This window comes from Nymphaea colorata, chromosome 2 (assembly GCF_008831285.2).
Source record: "Nymphaea colorata isolate Beijing-Zhang1983 chromosome 2, ASM883128v2, whole genome shotgun sequence".
In the NCBI taxonomy this organism is placed as follows: domain Eukaryota; kingdom Viridiplantae; phylum Streptophyta; class Magnoliopsida; order Nymphaeales; family Nymphaeaceae; genus Nymphaea; species Nymphaea colorata.
The window spans coordinates 21,843,769-21,866,824 of NC_045139.1; the positions used below are offsets into that span (position 1 = coordinate 21,843,769).

General features: G+C 36.5%; 1 protein-coding gene across 1 annotated transcript in view; it reads left to right on the plus strand.

Moving 5' to 3' along the window:
* Positions 1 to 12,938: 12,938 nt before the first annotated feature.
* The window catches only part of LOC116248590 (chloroplastic import inner membrane translocase subunit HP30-2-like), a 31,766-nt gene continuing 21,648 nt past the window's right edge, over positions 12,939 to 23,056 (plus strand). Inside the window, exon 1 of the mRNA XM_031621472.2 lies at positions 12,939 to 13,317. Coding sequence (XP_031477332.1) covers positions 13,003 to 13,317 — 315 coding nt within the window. The 5' untranslated portion in view covers positions 12,939 to 13,002. The remainder of the gene's footprint in view (positions 13,318 to 23,056) is intronic.

Here is a 23,056-nt window from a genome sequence, read left to right on the forward strand (position 1 = left end):
TGAGATTCAAGATCAAGTGCCCACGTCACTATCCGGTCCGGCAAGTGAAAGTCAGAACGCATGTCTGACCATACCAAAAATTGTATGCCATTTTCCATTCCAAAATTGGAATTGTATTCCGGTAGCTCCGAAGCGAGTGCTTTGGGAATACCTCGCATAAGACCTACCTTTCACCAACCGAATGGCATGAACTAGTGTCGAGGTTGTACCTTCAACCTGTCATGAGGACCTATCAAGTTGTCAGGGACCATCAAGGATATATAGCAAATGTTCCCTTTGCCAAAAGACAGTTTTGACTGGTGTCAGATGCAAATGAAAGAAAGAAGACTCCTGCCGCAATTGAAGAAGAATCTGGTGCTTGCTACAGGCACAGGCTTTCCATCCAAAGCTACAGCTCAACCAAAAGCAAAGTTTAAGCTTGAAAGCTGCTACAACTAAATCAAAGGCTGGAGTATACCCACTTCCTAGAGTGTTGTGGTTAGGCTACCCGGATAGGGTGCAGAGGTGGCTTATTGCAGCAAGCACGTATTCAGTCAGAATGCATGCATCAGGCTTTTTTGTCTTAGCACCACTTCACTTAGTGTGACGGAGCAGCCTTGGTGGCGCCTATACTATAGCAAAGAGCACCTGACTGAACGAGGTTCTCTATGCTCGACTGCTTCCTGATTTCAGAACCATCGGATGATCAACTCCATTCCGCACTGCTGCTGTGTTTGTAGCTTGTGCCTTTAGGGTGCCATGATCCTTCTCTCTGGAACAATCAATCAAGGGCATTGACTGTATCAATTATCACTCACCATTTTCCTTCGAGATCAGATTGAAAGAAGTGTGCTTACCCATTTAAAAATAAAAAAGATGCAAAGTAATTAGCATAATGAAGCAAAGTTCACGGGATCACATAAAGGAATCTCTCAAACAAAGTGGTCTCCCCTTTCTTTGCTTCATTTTTGTGCCATAGGTTTATTGTGTAAGATAGGGTCACAGTTTCAGCTTTCATAAAAACCTTAGCATCTTATCTCTCTATTGCATTTTGATGCTTGCATCTTTATTTTCCTTTGCTTAATTGGTCATTAAAAGGGGTTGAGATTGCCTTTTTGGATGTTTGCTTGCCTTTTCGCCGACATTAAGCTTATTTTTTTTCCTTGTTTGCATGCACAAGTTTACAATTTGGTTGATTTCATGTCATGATCACATTATGACTAACTTTATGTAAAATTAACAATCAAAAGGCATCTAAAATGCCAAGATTTTTCATGGATATTAGTGTAGTTGGTTTCTTCAAGTTCTTTAGTTTTATGATTGCTTATGTGCATTTTGTTTTTGGTTTTAATGCATAGGTACATCATTTTTATGCTTCTATTGCATGTGTGGTGCTTTGTTCACATTTCTCATACTTGTTTAGATGCCCAAGTCATAGTAAAGGTCCTTTGTTCATTAATTTATGTGCTTGGGTACCTAGGAACATTCATATGTTACATTCTTGGTTTCTATAATTTGCAAAATTTAGTGGACTTTAGAAATCTAGTTCTCCCTAACTAGACCTTGTTTTGCAAAGTTGTAATAGGGTTCTTTTCTATTAGGTGTCTAGTATGTCCGACCAATTTTCATGAAAAATCATGTTATTTTTGTTCCTCATTTGGCCAACTTTTTTGGAATGGATTTATGCAATTTATACGTTGCAGAAATCAGTTCCTAAAAGTTAATTAACTTGGTAAGTCTATGGCTTGGATTTAGAATGGGTTTTTCTGTCTTAAAAGGGATTTGCTTCATTGGCATGTCTAGTTGCACTAAGGGATTTTTATGTTCCTTAAAAGGGATTAGTTTCATTAGTCCAATGTGATAAGCTAGTCACTAAGGGATTTTTATGTTCCTTAAAAGAGATTAGCTTCATGGGTTTCTTTGTTCCTTAAAAGGGATTAGCTTTATTAGTCCAATGTGACTAGCTTATATTTTGCCCTGTGTTATTTGGATATTCATCCTATTACTTCAATTTTTGTTTTCTATGCATCATGCTTTTTGTAAATAATCTTGTATATTCACATCTTATGTCCTATGACTCCTTTTTTTGGTTCTTCCACTTAGGAACCCTTGTTTCACATACAGAGAAACTGCCAATATGTTCTGATGAGGTGGTTGGATAGTTTTTTATTGGTCCAAGCCATGGTTGGTTGGAGAGGTTTTTATTGATCCAAAATAGGTTATTTGATTATAATAGTTGTTTTCTATAGCACAATGTGGTTACTCATCCTCAAGCATAATAATTGCTTTATGGGGTAGGTTTTCTACAATCATCATTTGGATTATCTCAATGCATATGTTTGGAAGGTTCAACCATATTTGAATCTCATGGAAGAAGTTTAGATTATCACTTTCAATGCCCTTTGAAACATATAATCAATGTTTGGTTTCTGCATTTTTGACAATTTGCATGACTTGGTTCAATCATCACTACCAGCCTAGGATGGGGTTCTTAAATTTGTTGTTTGGTATTACCTATCCCATGTGCTAGGAATCCTCTTACCAATTTCTAGGATCATATTTCCAAAGTCATATTCTGATCATATTTTATGTTTTGATCACACAGTTAATTTTCAGCTCTGGTTTGGTTGATTCCAATGTAGAATGAGTTTTTCCAGTGCATCTTATGGTATTGTTTCTCTAACATACATGGAGTACTCAAACTGAGTTCGTGGACAAATCTAGTTTGTTAACCTAGGTTTCTCACATCCACAAACAAGTCTACTGTTAAAATTGTTGGTTAGGGTATATTTCTGTCATAGATTGGTCATGATTCAATTCTTAGTTAAGAATGAACTGTTCCAATCTTTAACTTGGCTTTGTTTGTTTGATATGCAAAGACAGTCAAACAGTTTTTAGGTTAAATCCAACTCATTAGTGTGCTTTAGGAAGTTCCATATTTAGCAATTTGATCACAATTCCTCTTTTCTATTTCTCCAAAAAATATAATTTTAGAAATCTAGTCTAAGCCCCAAATTCATCTAGTAGCAGATTATGTATTTTGATGAGTTATTAGTTTGGCGTCAAGAGGTTTTAGTAATTTATTAGAAGTCTTATGGAATCTTTTCTGGTATTTTCTATGTGGTCATAGGCAATCCTCCTTTATTAATTTTATTTTTATTTGGACAATTTTGTGATTGTTTTCAATTGACCCCAATCTGTTATTATCATGTAGGGATAATGTCAGAATTAAGTTTCTCTTACCCTCTCTTTCTCTCTCTTTATCCCTTGTCCTTTGTCTCTATACCATAACATGGTTTCAGAGCCCTCCACTCTTGCGAGAATTAACATCTTTTTCTCCCTTCGTTTGCTTCTTCTTTACTTTTTCTTCATGTTCCTTTTTCCCCTTCTCTCTCTCTTTATCTTTATTTTTCTCTTTCGATGTGTTGCCTTTTTTATTGACGTGTGGGGAGAGCTTTTTTTGTGGATTTGGGATCCAGTCACAGCCTAGCTCCATGTGGCAATAGCTTGTTTCCCTAATCTAGTTGATCATTGTTCCATTTTTGGATCATGTGAAGTGTTGAACAACCTATTCCTGCATTGAAGTTTCACATTGGAAGTGGTGGACTTTGATGTCATTGTGTAGCATGTCAATCAAAAGAAAAAGTGTTGAAACGCCTTTAAAAAAACTTTAGAGTTGGTATGTTTTTATCATTGATTCCTTCAACTCTAACTTCTGTTGTGGAAGGAATCACCTTTGTATATTGTCATCTAGTTGGTTTAAGTGACGTTATACATCAACCTGGTATGGTGTGCATGGAGATGTGGTGGCCTATTATTATTTTCAGTTTTGGCCTGCCATGATATACTGATGTTGGGAGTTAATGAATTGTAGTCTTCTTCACCTTTGATTTGACTTCAATAATTGATAGTTATAGTCAACTTAGGTGTAGTGTGGTTAACGATTGATTAGTCATGTTGAAGCACCAGATATCATATCTAGTTATTGTTGAATGGCTTAGATTGATATTTTATACTGTTGGCCTTTATGGCTAGCGATAAAAGTTAGAAAGTGATCCTAAATTTGATACTATGACAGATTATAAGGCCTTTGTGATGGTCACATACTTTTACATGAAAAGGAGAAGGTGAAGGTGAAAAATAATTTGACATGAAAACAAAACAACAATATAGTCATGACTTAGATTATGAACAGTGTCCAACTAGTATACTACTGGTAAGCAAATGTGGGAGTTTTTGTGAGATACATACTCACATGATAAGAATGTGAGAATGGTCCTATATGTAGAGTAGGAAATTTGTAACCTTCAGCAAGAAATTAGAGCCTGGCCCAATATTTTTGTCTGTCAGTCAGCCTATGAGAGGTTGAATTATGTCCCATCTCCATGTAAATCTTGCCAAAATAACCAATAGGTGCAAACGATGATTGCTAGTTTCTATTTGGATTGTCTCCAGACTATGCAATTGGTAAGGTGTCAATGCTCATAGGAGTCAAGATTCCAACTCTAGCTAATGTATATATTCGACTAAGTTGACTTGTTGTAAACCTTCCTCAGATATCTGTTGACTCCCCATCTTTAGTTGTACTGGCCACAGGAGGTTGAGGACATGGCACTCTCATTTCCACTTATGGCATAGGTTATGGTCAAGGCACAGGTGGCCGTGTGAAGCTGCAGTATATTTTTTGCAGCAAACAAAGTCATCTTGAGGGCAAGTGTTGAGACAATCATGGTCATCCTCCTCCTCCATCAGCTCCTTTGAACAAAGCAGTTGGTTAGATGGCATCTCCCACAACATAGCTTATTCTTCAAGAGCAGAATCTTACTCTTAATATTAGTCATGCTAAGTACAAGTAACTTTTTGCCTAGCACCAATGGTTCTGCATCCTTGACAATGACTGATACAGCTAGCTTTGTAGGTAATATGATGAAAGATAAAGGTAATATATGGATTGTTGAAGTTTGAGCCCCTTAAGTTGAAATGTGATAATAAAACTACCACCTATATTGCTAATAATCCAGTGTCTCATGAGAAAACCAAACACATAGAAGTTAATTGTCACTATATTTGAGTACAGTGCATGCATCTTTAGAAGATCAAGTGGGTGATATCTTTCCAAGCTACATCCTATTATTGACTTTGATTTGTTGTAACATGCTGAGCATGATTGACATCTATGCTCCAATTTGATCGACAGTGTTGAGAGTTATTTATTTGGTGTTAGGACAATGTTTAGAAGTCTCATGGAGTCCTTTATGATATTTTATGGGTGGTTATAGATCGTATTCCTTAATTAATTTTATTTCTTTTGAACTCTTTCTGTAATTATTTCACCTGACCCCAAACCCTTATTACTATGGGATTAGGGCTAACATGAGAACTCTTTCTCTCTCTTCCCTCCTTCCCCCTTTGTCTTTCTATTGTCACTACAAAAAAAGATAGATTCACTGATGCATGGGAAAGCACACATTGGTGCAAAGCAACTTTTACTAATGTCCAGATTCAAATGTTGATGAAGATTAATATTCCCTGATGTCCAATGAAAAAGTCGGTAAAAAGCAGCCTTGACCAACGCTTGGCATTAAGATGTTGTTGAAGCTTGTCTTTTACCAATGTCCGTAGCTAGATTTCGATAAAAAAAAAAACTTGTACTGACATCCGTTCCGAAAGCATTGATAAAAAGACAACTTTTACCAACGTGTGATCATTCTCGCGTCGGTGAATTTTTTTCTTGGCAAAACATTACCGACATCCAACAAACATATCAGTATAACTAAGCTTTTATCAACATGTTACCTGCAGTCTGCAGACGTAAGTAAAAGTTAGTGCATTAATTTTACCGCCATTCTTAAGTAGGTATTTACCAATGTCTTCCATGCATCACTAAAGGCTTCCTCAACTTATTTGCTTCGTTCAAACTATTATGTTTCTTTTTTCTTCTTCTGTCTTTTCATTTCTCTTCCCTCTTCTTTCCACAGATGACTATCGCGATTTTCCATCAAGTGCAAGTGTGCTTCATTGTTTTTGAATTGCTAAAAGATAAAAAAATTGGTTTCTCAGTCTTCTCATTTGTTCTTTTTATTTATGAATTATTTTAGGTTACAACATACTTGCAGGGTGTGGTCTCAATTTTTCCAGTAAGGTATCACCATTTTTTGGTAGTATTTGGTTGAAAAACTTTGCAAGAATGTTTATTAAGCTCAATACCTTCAATTTGATATATTAATTGCATAAAGTCTTCACAAAAGCACAAAACCTCCAGTTTTTGTCCTTGCCAGATTTTGACATATTGTGGCTGGATTTGAGTATAAATTTTGACCATGTCTAGTTCAACTATACATATACCTATTTGTAAAATATTACAATGATTTGTTGTCATTTTATTGTGTTTTTGGATGATTGAAAGTTTCTAGTCTCTACCATTTTTACCCACCCACCAAGTGTTTGATAAATTGTTTGAATGACTGAAGACTTGTAATTTGCTTTAACTACTTGAATTGTAGTGTCATTTAGGATATATGTAGCATATTTCATCATTGAATGGTGCAAATAATCATTTGTTAATGATCTTTGAGTTAGGGATAAAATTATATTTGTGTTGCATCTATGTTAAGGGCATCACTTTACGATGTTGTTTGAAATATATAGGATTATTGAAATAAATTGTTTAGGTATGTTTAAAAGGTTGCATGACAAGTTATGCAATGAGTATTCATTTGCATGAATCAAAAACTAAATGGTTAAAATATAGCATTCATAATATAGCTCATTGATCATGTTGCGGTTGCTTGTATAAGCCTATTAAAGGATAAACAATCAAACTTGGATTGCAAAAAGAAGAGATAGTTTGGAATATGTAACTTGTGTGAAACAATTTTTTGACTATGTTGTCGCACATAATGTGATAATGAATAGAAGAATGAGACGTCCTTGTGTAACATGCAATAATGTCCCCACTCAAGCAGCTAAAGATGTCCTTGATCACATCATATGTAGTGGTTTTGTACAAACATATGTTTGTTGGGAATATCATGAGGAGAGAAGAATTTTACCTGAATGTGCGTCATAGATAGTTGTCGAAAACATTCAAGGGTTGTTTTCGGATGTGTTTCATGTATAACCAAATACATCATCTTCTCAAAGGGCAGATAGTAATGAAGATTGTCAAAACAATGATGATTATGAAAATTGATTAAAGATGTTGACATCCACTCTATCTAGGGGCAGTAGATTTACAAAGATTAGTTTTTTAATACGGTTGTTTCATATAAAAAATTTATATGGGTGGACTGACAAAAGTTTTGGTTTGTTGCTTGAGTTGTTAATGGAAACATTTCCTACAAAGGTAGAACTGCTGAAGTAAATTTATGAGACAAAGAAGATCATTGGAGAGTTAGGGTTTGATTGCCAAGAAGTTATATGTGTCTTATTAATTGTATGTTATTCAGAAATGAAGATGTAATAAAAGGTACAAGTGATAAATGTTGTTCATTGTGATGGAAGAAAGATGATGATGAATTAAGGAAGAAAAATGTTGGCCAGCATCAAATGACATCAATGAAGACTCTATGACATTTTTCCCTTTTTGCACGATTGAAGAGAATATTAACAATTACTAAAGTTGCAAAACATATGACATAGCACAGTGACCAACATGTAAAGACTCCTAAGACACCCAGTAGATGGTATAGCATGGAAGAACTTTGATGAGATGTACTCATCATTTGCAATAGAAGCTCGAAATGTGTGCTTGGATTTGGCTAGTAATGGATTCAATCCATTAGGAAATTTGAATTCAACCTATAGGCTCATTTTGCTGGTGATATATAATTTGCCACCTTGGATGTGCATGAAGCAATTATATATATTGTTGTCATTAATTATATCTCGACCAATAACTCCATACACAAATGACATGGATGTCTATCTATAATTGTTGGTCAATGAATTGAATCTGTTATGGGCTGAAGGAATACGTGTATTTGACTTTCATAGATAACACTTTCAAATGCATGCACCTTTATTGTGGACCATATATGATTTTTCAGGATATACGTACATATCAAGTTGAAGTACGAAAGGTAAGCCATATTTGATGTACTTGTAGGTCCTTCAAGTAGGAATACACATGGCATCACTCGAGCTTTGGCTACTGTGAACTTAAGAAATGGCTCAAAACAATAGATAACAATAAACCCGTTGGGTCAACCTATTAAAAAAGAGATATAATATTTGACAACTTACATCGGTACACATGTGCGTAATTTTATTGTCACACTATTGTTATATAATAATTTTTCAAGTTTGTATCGCCATTCAAGATAGATTAATGGCATGTGTATATGTATGTAATACTTTCATAGAAATTCTTTATGTTAAAGTATTATACTCACATCTACTTTAATGTATGGAAACATGAAAAAAATGAATTCCCACAAGAAGAAAGAGCATATCTACATAAATGGGCTATGCATGAATATGCATGATTTTACATGTATTGAAGACATAATTGTAGAAAATTATTCAAAGAACCTGCAAGTCCTCACACTAATGCCAAATAGTGAAATTCAAAAATAAGCACAACATCCCACAAGTTCATTGGGTGTCCATTGCCAACTATTTTGCTGAAGATAAGTCGAAGTTATGTATATGACAATCGTATATTAATGAGTTTGTAACATAAAGACAACATTACATGAAAAATTATATGTACTTCGTATATTAAGGTGTTTTCATATTTTAAGAAATCAACGAAAAAAATGTATAGGTGCTTGCTAAACAGAAGTATTTGCATACAACCAGTACACAAAGTTTTGTATTTTTCAAGGAGAATGAGGAACATGTTATTTGTGTTAGTGTATTATATGACTGTATATTAATTGATATTTTGTATTACCATATACCATTTGGGAAAAGTTCTGAGTAGCCATCACGTACGGAGCTTTTCATTGCTACTACGATTAAATAAGAACCCGAACTACTCAAACCCTGAAACCAATGTTATGATTCCAAGTCTTATTTGAACAATTACATTCTTCTATCTTATATGTTATCATATACTTAAATAATTACATTGTTCATGATATATGTTATCATATATTGTAGTATCAACTAAAAGCGCAATTCCAAATAATGCCTAAAAGGACACAAGATAAACTTGAAGTGAAGATGTTTACTCTTGGGTGATGGGACACGAGAAGTGGTAGAGTATGGATGATGGGGCTTGGTGTCAATCTTTCCCAGTTTATTTCATATTCTAATTCGAACATCATACGTACTTTGTGGGAACAAAATGCATTACTAAAGAATAAAGTTTTTGCGCTTGAGTCTTAGTTTATTCAATCTCAACAATAATTCCAAGAATTTCAGGCTCAGGTTATTCAATTTATATCACAATAGCTTAGTGATATAGGCTACGTAACATTTAATTTGATTTAATGAGTTTTATTTGTTAAAATTCATTTCTAATAATCCTAACATTTTTTTCTTATTGTTCATTATAGACATGTAGACACTGCCAAACTTTGCATGATTTTCACCTTAGCGATGAGATTACAGTGGGAGCAATTTATGTTCATGTTTTGTAACTTTGAACTATAGTAAATCAGTTGTATGCAATATAAATTCGAACATTTGTTATATATATTTGTTTGGTTTATGAACATTTGATTGTTTCGTTCGTTTCGTTTGATATATGAAATATGTAAGCAAATTAATATACGTACTTCCTATTTTCAAAAAAATATGTCTTATGCGGATTAGGAAAAAAAATAAAACATTTTCACTGATGCATAAAGTTGTGTCGATAAAGATTAATAACGACATTTATCTAGACATCAGTAAAGTTTTACTGACATCTATACAATTGTTGGTATAGAATTTTACCAATGTTCGCAACATTGTTGGTAAAAAAGGACTATTACTGCGCACTTGGATGTTGGTAGTAATTGTATTTACCTACGTGTTATGATGCGTCAGTAATGTGGCTACATTGACGTATTGCTCTGGTATGTCTGTGATGATTTTGACCGACGCTCGCTTCATCAACAGTCAACAAAAACATTGGTAAGACCATTACCGATGCATGACAAAGTTTCACAGACATTTTTTGGCCGTTGGTGATGCCTCAGTTTTTTGTAGTGCATAAATGGTATTCAAACATATATATAAATCTAGTATGTTCACCATAAGTATCATAAAATTTAAGATTGCCTCATAAGCTTTCTAGTCAATTTTCAAAATCAGTCTTTGTCATGTTCAATTTTTTCATTCTTATGATAAAGTAGGTTTGGGCAATCACATTCTCCTTTTTGGAATTTGGGAACGATATTTGCATGTGTAATCAGTTGAGGATGACTTTTACATGTGTGTAGGCAGTTTCTGTCAAGTTTTATGTTAATCCCTAGTCATTGGCTAGATCTTCCTTTCGTTTTTCGAAAGTGTACTATTGCTATTTTACAATTTGGAATTTCATAAGAAGATCTTTGAAGTCATCTAATCTACATTTGCCTTTGATTTCAAACTAGATAAGGTTTTTGCATGTTTCTTTTGCATGAGTCTTCCACAAGCATTCAATAGGTTCTGTCTAGTTGCTTGAGATTTTGAAGTAGTTAAGGTCATGTTCTCACCATATGCACTATGTTATTTTCCCCATGCATGCATACATCTAGTTTTAGGAATGCATTGAGGGAAGAAATGCACAACAATGGATCTTTCTTTGTGGCTTTTCTATGACGTCTAGACATTCCCAGATTGGGTGCATATCTTTATTTACTAACCTATTTGTTATGTTGTCGAGGTTCTGTAGCTACTTTTATCTTTTCTTTTGTCATTTCTTCTATCATAATTCAATTCAAAGATTGTAACATCTAATTGGAGAACAATTTAGTAGATGTTTTTTCCCCTTTCGCTCAAGTTTAGGATTGCATCTCATATAATTTGTTTTCCATTCAAGCATGATGAGTTAGTTCATTCATATGCACATACTGGATAATCTTACACTCGATGGGTGAATGTTCCACATGTTCACTATTCTTCAAGAGATTAGAGGGTCAAAACCTAATACTTATAGTGCATCAAAATCTATCTACCAAGATGTTATAAATGACATTAATATCTTTTAGGGCATACTTTACAATATCAACATGTTTTCATTGTTTCTGAAAACCTTTTCCAAAACATCGTACTTGTGGAGGTTACATATGATTCACATACTTGGACTATTTTTTAGATGCTTAGAGATATTCATTAAATGGGTTATAAATCTAGTTGCAAAGAGGACCTAAATCTCTCCAAAGCTCTTTAGCATGCTATTTCCAGAGGCAAGTCATTTCTAAAGTCATTTCTAAATAGTTGGGTGAAACCTCAAAAATAGTGTATGAAACAAAGTTGCAACCAAAATGGTACCTATCCTTGACCGATTGAATTATTCTTTTCTATATTCTCCGAATGATATCATTAAGATATCAGCTTCTTGCATGTTATCGCTGGAGTCTTAGGTTCAACTTAGCCTATATTTCAATACTATCATGCTTATTCAGATGAAGGTTGGAGCATAACCCTCCACAACTTAAAAGTTGTTTACAAACTTATTGTGCATAAAGTGAATACATTAGGCACCCGGCATTTTTCTTTACAGGAAGATGTATTGGTTGCTGATTTAAAGCTTACAGGAAAGTTAGATATTTAATCGCTTTTGCTTCCCCGGCAATTAGATGCGTCCCGTATTTGGCAAAATTAGGTGAAAGGAGAGAAGGAATAAGTAATGGCACTTGATAAACATCTATCGAAACAGAAAGGGAAGATGACTTGCTAAAATAAAGGGGGCAAGTGCAAAAATTAGCATTGGCATGTTCAGGATAGACATTTTGTAAAGGAAATTTAGTAAGGGTGCTTTCGAAATGCCCTTTTTTCATTTGGCGTGCCAGAACCTGAGTTCAAGGGAGGATCAAGGTCATACCCAAAATGCTCGATTCTTATTTACTAGCTTTAAGGTCTGCCAACTGAGTTTCCAATAAGTGAGAAGTTAACGATCCATATTCCAAAAAAATGCCCAAAGGCTTATAAAGGGCATATTACCTCTTGCTTTTAGAGTTTTGTACTCCGTCAGCTTGACCAGCTTGAATTCGACTCAACTGACATATAGCGCTGCTTGGTCTCGACTTCAGCTTTACAAGGTGAACTTGAGCTCGACATGCTTAAGCTCGTCTCTTAATATATATTTTATGCTTAAAATTTCCTCGTTTTTATTCAAGTCATTTTAAGTTTTTTTCAAATTACAAAATAATTATTAGTATTAGACAAGTCTAATCGTGTCAAGTTCATCCAACTCGAACTCAACTCATTTCCAAACTTGAGTTATCAGTTATGCTCAAACTTGACCCGTTTAACTTACAAGTCGAGCTTAACCGAGTGAGTTCGGGTTGAGACCGAGTTGATTCTTATTGAACATTCTTAGTCTTTGTCTAGAGTGGGCTCAATGCTTGTCAACTGTTAAAATGCACCTACATGATCACGTATTCAGCAACATAGCGTGCACATAAATCAATAACACTCACGGGTGGAGCAGGGATCCCTTCATATTTTTTTAAAACGTAATAAAACATATTTTTTAAATTTCAATATGTGGGGTCATGGCCCCTGCCGCTCTCTCCATGCTCCTCCTCCCTGTATAAAAAAATTTTAAAAATTAAATTTCAAGGCTCGTTAAAATTTTAAAACATAATTCGGTTCCTAATCAACCAGCTACGTTCTTACGTTGTGCCCGGGCCCCTATGAGCGTCGAACGAATCAGCCGTCTGCTGATGGACTACACACCCGTTTCATGCACCGGTTTACGGACTGGCTGTACGTATTAACAGCTCCGCCTCCGAAACCGCACACCGCTTCGTTAGTAGGCGCGGATGACGCGAGACCTCGTTTTTTTTTTTTTCCGAATCCAAATTTAATATATACGAAGCCTTCCTCACCCGTCCCACACAGAGAGGGAGAGAGAGGGAGAGTTGAGCAGAAGAGGGTTCGAAGATGGGGGAAGCAGCGGGGCAGGGTGTTGTCGAGGTTACAACAGCGTCCAAGAAGGAAGTTGGGTTCCCTTTTCCTGGCCCAATTGCTCAGTTGCAGATAAGATTCAGGGCTTTGGAGAATGGGTTTAAGACATGGCTCAGCAAGCAATCCCTTCCCGTCGAAGCGGCCATTGTTACCGCCACCAGCGCCGCTCAAGGTGCTGCCATCGGCGCCTTCATGGGTACTCTCACTGCAGACGTTTCCTCCTCTCTCCCAGTCCCTCCTCAAGGCGCTGCTCTCAATCCCCAAGCCATGGCATCCCTTCAACAGGCTCAGGTATTTCCTCTCTTCTCTTCCTGCTTTTTTCTGGCACCATGTCGTTTCCATTTTTTTTTCTCTCATCCCTTCCTTTCTAGTCTTCTTGAGCTCGGTGTCTACGAATTATTAGTTTGCTTTCATGGGTGTCCATGCAACGGCTTTTGGTTTGGCTACATAGAAGTGCGCGTAGAACAACTGTTAAATGATATCATTCCTTGCTCTTTTCCATTATGTTGTTGCTCGAACACGCATATCTGTGGTGGGTTCCCGTCCTTGATTGGGCTAAATTTTTCTTATGCCTGCTTGGTGGGGACCTATATTATGTGCATCTGGTGAATGGCGTTAAGTTGCGACGTCCCGCAGGTGATGGGTTCTTCCGTGAACTTTATTTTCCAGAGATTATCTACTCCTTATGCTTACCTTTTTATCATTTCGTAGAAAAAAAGAATCTCTTGTGTGCTTCTTTAAAGTGGAAGCTCACTTGCTTGCGTTGGTCCATTCTCGTAGCTTTCCTACCCCCAGGATCTTGCAGTAAATCCTCCAGCCGCTCCTGCTTTTACCTTTAACTGTCCTTTATGTATTATCTTTTGACCATCCAAGAGCATGAGTGCAGGAACCAAGATGTATAAAGATGGACATGCACAACACTGTAAAAATAGTCTCGACAAATGTAACACAACCTCCAAATCTTATTTGAAATGATAGTTTTCTAGGTAGAAAGTGCTCCCTGGTTTTCAAATTCCGATGCAGAGGGCGGCACACAAGCTCTTCTATGCCAAGTGACCTTCAATGCCAATAAAAACTAATGGACAGCATGTAAATATTACCAACCTAGGTTTTGGCTGGAGTTCCATGGACAGTGTTTGACACGGCTTGTCAGAGAGGGAGAAGGGAGAGGGAGAGAGAGAGGATGGTATCCCCAGGTTTGGTTGTGATCTCATGTGCCTAGGATAAAAGTAAAAACAATTATTTCATTTGATTTAAGGACATAGACATAACGTATTTTTCTTGTTATATATCATGTTTTTCTAGAAGTGAGATAATGATTTTTGACCCGTCAAATTTTGAAGCATTTTCAGCAACTATTTTTATGCTCTCGATCTTTGGTTTTACACCTTTAATCGACGTGTGTCAAATTTATTGTTTTTAAAAATAGACTCTGAAGTCATATTCAGCAATTTATTTAGCCATTTTTATCACTTTTTTGAATCAGCTTTGGGCAGAGAACATGGGGACAAAGAAATTGGGTCACATCGTTCTTTTCATGCGTTGAGTTTTTTCTCAAAATGTCTTGAGTTCATTGATGTTTCTTAGGGATTGATTTTTTTTTTTTCAATAAGTTACCTTCTTCATGAACATTAAGACAAATAAAAAAAATTGCACATGTATGTGAAAATTATCAGAAAGATATGGGCTTAATATTTTATGGTGAAAAAGTTAAAACTAATGCCCCCCTTCTCTGAGTTCATTTCAAAAACTTCCTGCCTTCTTCATTTATGACTTACTATATTAACTTATTTCTATAGAACCATTCTTGTGTTGAGCCATGATATACTTTACAATGTTAGTGATTTCATGCTTAATTTTTTGTTATTTAATGTTACAAGCTTTAGCAGATTCTAAGGTTATTCAGTATTAAAAAATTTAAATGTTAAAGTTATTTGTTCTTAAGAATTCTGATAGTTATAGGGTTATGTGTAACTATAGCAATATGCTAATCCAAAATTTGCAATTAAAATCGTTTCATTTAATTATTTTTTTAATTTAAAATCATCATAAACATAAGTATCTTGTAATTTACATTGTGATGAAAAATGTAAGATTAATTGGATAGACATTTCTGTATAGAAATAATAATACATGTTTTTTTATTTTTAATTACGTAATTGCTATGTCACACGGGTGCGGATGCGATACGGGTGCGGATACGGCAATTTCAAATTTTTTGGATACGCGGACACGGTTGCATTAAATATTATAAAAAATGATAAGATTAAAAAAAACATTAAATTAATAGTTCACTCTTACAATCTTGTTAGAAAATGTGTTTTATCACAAAAGTACTGAATATCTGAAAGCATTGTTCATGAAAAGAATTGGTTGCATCATAAAAAATTGATAAAATGAGTGGGATATAAATTTATTCTGAAAGCTATTTTTTAAATGAGTGGGATATAAATTTAAAGTTAACTCATCTGTGTAGACGAGACATTTTCTAGTTTGTGGTGTCTCTTAGATTCACACACGCACACACACATACATATAGAAAAACTGGTATATCCCAGACCCCTTAGGTCAGAGACAAAAACCAGACCTTCTAAATTATTGTAAAAAAATGATTTTCAACAAAACATAAACATTCTATTATGTTTGTAAATATTAATTCAACACAAAACATGTTCTTATTCAAGTTGTTAAAAAAAAAAACACTTATTCTACTATAAAAATTTGGTCTCGTAAGAGCCGTTAATTTTTTATTACTAGAAAAACACGTTAAACTCAAAAAATGACTGTCTGAGTGCATGATTCTCATTTCTCACCAAACCATTATTAAGATCATATCTATATGGCTATATTATACAAAAAATACTTTAGCAATTTTAATAGCCTGGTTTTTGAACTTGACCTAGTGGTCTAGGATCTACCAATTACTCTCTCTCTCTCTCTATATATATATATGTATATATATATATATTATGATGGCTGCAGTATCTTTTTCAGCATTCTCTGGTTGTTTTTGATGAATCAAATTGTATGAATGAACTTAGAACGTTTAAGTTTATAGGATTCAAAAAAGAAAAAAGTGAAATCATATGAGTTAGGTTGAATTCTATAAAATCATTTTTGTCAAGGCTAAGTCACATGAGTGCTGCAAATGGGCTGCTACACCCAAGGCTGTTGTACACTAGGTGTGTCATGGGTGCTTGATAATTGATAATTATTATGTTTCATATTCTAATTCAAATGTATATATCTCTTTTATACTTATGCATGCAAACTTCTTTTGATGCGGATCTATATATATACATATATATATATATATACTTATGCATGCAAACTTCTTTTGATGTGGATCTATCTATCTATATCTCTCTCTCTCCCTCTCTCTCTATATATATATATATATATATATATATATCACAACATGAGACATTGTCTGATCTTAGTGATCAGATGCTTTTTTTTTTTTAAAGATGAAAGTGGGGAGACAATGCTTCGCCCTCCCCCTTGATACATATTGCAGGGGGAGGCTGTCGCCTCCCCTCTTTGGAGCTGGCACTGCAAAAAAAAAAAATGGTAGACTCCAAAACCTTTCAGGGTTTTGGGGCTCCCTTTGCTGCCTTGGCCAGGTTGGCACTATCTTTTCCTTTTTTTTATGGTGTTGAAAGGGCCATTCAATATCTCTCATTGGAAGGCGCACAACACATTGTATAGGGGACGATACATCAACGTTGCTGTCCTTCACACCTATTTATATAATTTGTATGTATATATGTGGTTATTATATAATATAATTTCAAACGTGATACCCTGTGAACTACAATTAGGTTGGCTAGATGGTTGATAAGTTATTTCACATGTCCTTGTACTTACTCAAGCTATGTGTGTGTGTATGTGAGAGAGAGAGAGAGAGAGAGAGATCTTGACAAATACCAATCTTAACAACCTGACTTCTAAGTGCATTGCTTGAATGACATACATATATAGCCCTTAGATCAAGCTTCCAACATATGCTCTATGGAGATTTGCTAGTTAACAAACTATGTTACATAGGTACAGGTGTCGGTACAGGTACAAATCATTTTTTAAAAACTTGGGTGCGGGGGTACGGCCGTACACACACACACACATACATACATATATATATATATATATATATATATATATCAAAAAATTACAAACAAAATAGCATATTCATAAATCATTACATCATGATCCAAAATTTATAGATACTAAAAATTCCAAGACAAAAAGTCTGTCCTTTGGGAATTCCAAGGGACTGCTAGCCTACTTCCAAGTTCCATAGCTGTTCCAACTGTTCACGGCGTGGATTTCCTCCCTGACTTCAATAATGCCACTATCAGCCAATGTCGGTTGTGGAAAAAATTGCGGGTCGAGAATGATGGATATACTAGATATATACCAACAACAGTATATCTCTGATTGCCTAGACGAAACGCAGCCCCACGATAAAAAAACAGCCTTTAGAAAGAAGGGGAAACTGGAAAGACCAAGAAAAATACTTGTGGTGGGAACGAAATGCATCTGGTGTTCTTCCTCGGGAGGCGTCTTCTTCTGCTGTGCACAGGGCAATAGGGCAAGAGAGAGGGCATAGGGCGAGGGGCGAAAGGGGTGAGAAGGCGATGGACGAGAGGGGCGAGAGGGTGAAAGGGGTGGGGGGAGGCGAGAGGGCAAGGAACGAGAGGGGCGAGGGGCGGAGAGGCGAGAGGGTGAAGGCATCATGCGAGAGAGGGAAAAAAATGGTTTTTTAAAACATATGATGGACCATTTTAGACTCGGCCAACTTTGACCGAGTTCGAAATTGGTCAGATTCGACCTCAGGTACGTTGACTATACCCAGCACGGTCAATTCCGCACCTGGGCCGCACCCGTACCTGTGTCGTACCGGTACGGTGCGGGTATACATAGTTAACAAACTTGGGGATCTGATTGATCTTTTTAGAGTATGTTTACTACACCGTTTCAGGCCAAAATAGTAACATATATTCTGAGTGTAAATGAAGTAGACACAAACACTGAACAATGAGAAGCACAAAACAAGGTTTTCAGGAAAAATTATCAAGTCCTTTGTTTTATGGTTTATTTAGATTAGTCGATGTGAACATAGAACAATAAAACATACAATACAAGGTGTTTATGCATTATAAGTTTATTTAATCCAGCATTTTGTGTTCCCACAAGATACTAGAAAATCGGCACTGGGAGTGTCCTTGTGGAACACGCTTGAGATGCCACCATTTCTATGGGAACTAAAATGTTGAGATTGTTGCCTAGAGTATACCTAAGAAACATGCTTGAGATGCATTTTGACATGTTCTCATCTTTTTGCAACCTTAATAGTGTAACGAGCTAGGGAGCCCTAGGGGTGGCCCCCCTAGTATGGCTGAAACCGAGCCGAGTCAAGCCCGAGCTTGGCCAGCTCGACTCGGCTCAAAAAACTCGAGCTCAGCTCGAACTTGAGTCGAACTCCTTATAGCAAGCTCCAGCTTAACTTGTGTACACAAAATTGAGCTCGAACTTGACTCGTTTAACCCATTTAACTCGTTTAGTATTCACTCGTGTAAGCATTAACTTGTTTAACTTGTGTAAACGTTAACTCGACTAACTCATTTAAATCGTATAATTCGTTTAACTCGTGTAACTTGTGAAACTAGTTTTGGCAATATTATATAGAGTACTAGTTTGCTAATCGAGTCGAGTATAAACGAGTCGAGTTCTTGAAATCGAACTCGACTCGTTTATCATTTCGAGTATCTTTGTAAGTTCGAATTTGGCTCGTTTATAGACGAGTCAAGCATGAGCTGAGTTTTTTCGAGTGAGCTCAAGTCGAGCCCGAGTTACCTTGGCTTGTTGTGCAGCCCTAACAACAAGGTCTAAGGTGGTGCCTAGGTGATGTGGCCTCGTCCAGGTTCACATCCACCTTAACCCCTTGGTCCAGGCTAAATCTGCCTCTCCTCCCTACCGTCAAGATACCCACCACCTTCCAAGTGTTTCTTATTCATCCGTATGTGCACATAGAACATGTATGACTGGGCATGGCTGCATCATCAACACTAAAGAAGTAGTTAGTCAATGGAGCTGCCATAATTTGGCAAAAGCAAGTAAGATGGTGGCCATCATTGCCTTGTGCTGCCTCTTGCAAAAAAGGAAAAGTCTTCCTTATCAATGATTAAAGCGTAGAGCAATTTTATGAAGACAAATGGAAAAGACAAAGATGCTTACATATGGGGAGAGGAGCAACAAAGGCAACTCAAGATGGCAACTTCGATGGGTTCATTAAGTTAAAGATGGTGGCTATTTGGAAATGACAGAGAAACCCACACAATATAATGAAAGCTAATATGTGGAGAACAAGACAAAGGCACCTTTTCTTGCCACGATTTGTGTAAAGAGAATATGAGTTGGATGGGAGACACCTCCATGAGAACATGATGGATGGTCATCAAAAGGAAGATGGATGAAGGATGTGTATATAAGAGCATTTGGTTCTAGTGTGAAAAGCCATAGAAGCCCCCCATGTTGGCATATTCCTGTGTCATTTGGCTCAAGACTTCTTGGACGCATTGGAGGGGGGAAGGACTATGAGATAAAGACAAAATACAAGAGGCCAGACAACAAGAAAGTAGATGGATCCATGCCAATCTTATCATCATTTGGATTCAACTATTTAGGAGGGGATTGGAGATTTGCCATTTACGCATTTCGTTTTTAATTTATTTCCTTTCTAATCAGTTTTCCTGTTTACCATAGGATTTGTTATGAATTCGTTATTTAGTTCAAGAAAGTTGGGCGTTGCTTTAGGGATTAGTTTGGGATGCCTATCTGTATTTATGTTTTTTTTCTCTCTTGTAATGATAATGAAGCATTGAATAAAAAGCATTGTTCTCCTTTGGTGTGAAAATTCAACTTATGTTCTCTTTTATTCTTTCATCAAATTCCCTTGAAGTTCGAGCTAGTCCCGACCCCTTCTTGTTGTCATCAACAAGCATCTCGTGTTGGAAGTGATTCTCAAACTCTCCTCACCAAATCAAGCATTACACAGGCACCTTGAAAAACCATCATATATTGCATGCTCTTCCTCATAGGTATTCTTTTTGTTAGGCACCTCTGAATGCCCGTGCATGTTCTCTCCTTCTTGGTCAAAAGCTCTCGAATTGGCCTAACAACTCTACCCAGGGCGGAGCTCTCCCTTGTCATCTAGGTGTTGATCTATCCCTGTATTGGCTGTACTCCATTCTTAGCAACTTACTCTTGGAATGTAAGCTCTCTAGTTTTTACATGGATAGCATCTGTTGCAGCGCCACAACTCTCACATTTCTTTCTTCCATCGCTGCCTTCAAAGCAATAGTGACAAGAAACCTTTGCTAAATAGAGCTTTCATTATGCTTGCAATTGCTGTGCTACATCCTTCTGAACCCATGCCGAATGCAATCAGGCTAAACTTTCAAATTTCTATGGAAGACGTGATATCAATCCTAAGTGGGCAGACCGCTGGCCAGGCTTTGATCACTAGGGCCCGATTTGATGCACAGAGATTTTACTATGCATCGGGGGGAACTTACCCTTTTTGTACGGCTTTTCATACTCAAATCAAACACATGAAAAATTACCCTGCCAAATTCGATGGATCAGGGTAATTTTACCCTGGAAGAAAATTTACCGTCGATTTTTTTCCACGGTAATTTTACCACTCATTACTCTGCCATCAAACGGTGCCTAAGTGACACCTAGATGATGAGGCTGGTGGAGAGGATGAGGATGGAGATGTAGATAAAGGTGGACAAGACCAAGGTGATCTATCAAGTCGAAATAGACATTCTTGCAAATGCATTCTATGCAAGGAAGAACCTCAAGAGGATGTCCTCTCTGGATTCCTTTGGTGGATTTCAGACCTGGGGTTCAATTTCTTTTGGAGTTTTGTCTTGCCTCATGTTGGTTCAGAAAATAATTCACCTGTGGAGTTGTTTGATTTAGGTGAGGTGGTTGGGAATGATTTACTTGCAGAACTTAATTGAGGGAAAGTGGAAACTGATTTTCGATGTGGGAGTTTTGGTGAGATCTTTGGTAGTTTCATGGGTTTATTTTGGGTCAAGAAGAAAGTATAGCAATATCGCGTCCCAAATCAATTCCAAGGAGCCCTTTCCTTGACTTAATTTTGTTGTGAAGAGGATGGAACTGACTGAAATGGATTTTGTTGTTAGCTAAAAGAGGTTCACTCTTGAGCTTTGGGATATGATTTGGTTGCTCCAGACTGCACAAAACTTTGCATCCCTAGTTTCTGATTTTCCTTCTAGGTAATTGGAACTAGAGATGGTATTAATAAATCAGCATTAATATGACAATGAAGAGGTATAAGACCTTCAGGTGCTAAACCCATCAGAAATTATTTTGATTGGAATGTGAAGGCCATCAAGTTTGAAGAGGGTACTATTTGGGGGAGCCTTATTCAGCATTTCTATTTGCAGTATGACTCTTGATTGCATTAGGAATTAACTGCATTGGAGGACTGCATTCCAAATCTGGTTAAGTGCCTTGTTAATACTAACAAAGTATGTATTTGAAAAAACAGAGGCGTTTCATGAGTCACGGCCAATAGGGGCATGATACACATGCATTTGGTGTATGGTGCCCTTATCGTATACGTTTTTCCAACCTATATGATATGTATTATATGACACGGCTCCGTATCGTACGATATGGATAACACTGAATAAACCAGTTAAAAATGTACCATTACACAAACAATTAAACATTTGATAACATAATCAAAAGTTTGAAAGATCAAATTAATGAAGTTAAGCAACTAAAGTTTGCAAGTAGTCACTTGCAACACTAAAAAAGAAAAAAAAATCCAAAAACAGAAGCAAAAGGAAAGATCGTCTAAAGTAAGAAAAGAATAAGATTAGAAAGGAAAAAAGCATAAGTCATTAAGTTGTGAAACAGAAAGGTTTGGGCACCTAGGCAAATTATATGCATTGTAGGCAATGTTTAGGCATTTTTAAGTGGCAGATTGCGTGGGAACAGCTAGTCTAGGTAACCAACCAAGCCTCAGAGCAGACAACACAAGTGGATGCCTATGTAGGAAGCATAGAATAAGTGGAATGTGAAGGCCACCGAGTTTGAAGAGGGTACTATTTGGAGGAGCCTTATTCAACATTTCTATTTGCAGTATGACTCTTGATTGCATTAGGATTCGACTGCATTGGAGGAGGAGTGCATTCCAATCTGGTTAAGTGCCTTGTAAATACCGACAAAGTATGTGTTTGTGTCTCCAAGGGTGAAAACAAGGAGGAAAGCAGCTGTCTCTCGTTTCTGCTGTCTAACATGAAGGTGCTAACCTGCTACAACATGAGTCTCTAGTGCACCAGCGTGAAAACACAACTGGGAGAAGAACTTTTCTACCTTGTTGAGGCATCAAATCTTTGACTTTCTTAAATTATAAACAATGTCATTGATGGTTGAAAATTGTCAACAAAATATCTAATGATGAGCTGAATTATTTTTGCAAAAGTATTATAGAATCAAGGAAGGTCAGGGAAATAATGTGAAGGAACACCTCACCCAACTATAGAAGAGTTCCAAAACTATGTGGGGTGCCTTTCAGTATGCATCTCACTTCACTTGTAAGAGTGATTGCCTCGTCCACAGGAGGTTTAGAAATATGAGGAAGAAAAGATGATAGGAATGGACTAGTCAATGGACCATTGTCTGCTAACTCATCATGTGAAGTTTGAAGCTTAGACCAACAATTCCATGATGGTTTGCTGGGCAGTAGACACCAACAGATTAAAACTCGTTGGATGAACTATCAAGAAGAAACTCCCTTTTCTTCTAGATGTACACTAATGTGCAAAAAGTTGCTTGTGCTTGCTTTTATGGTGTTAAAATGATAGAGCTCATTAAGAAAAACAATGATGATTCTGATTTTACTTCGAGTGGCCTGTGGTTTGATGCCATTTGGTTATGTAATGCCTCAAGTATCTTCATTGTTCAGAATAACCTCATATTTTTCCCT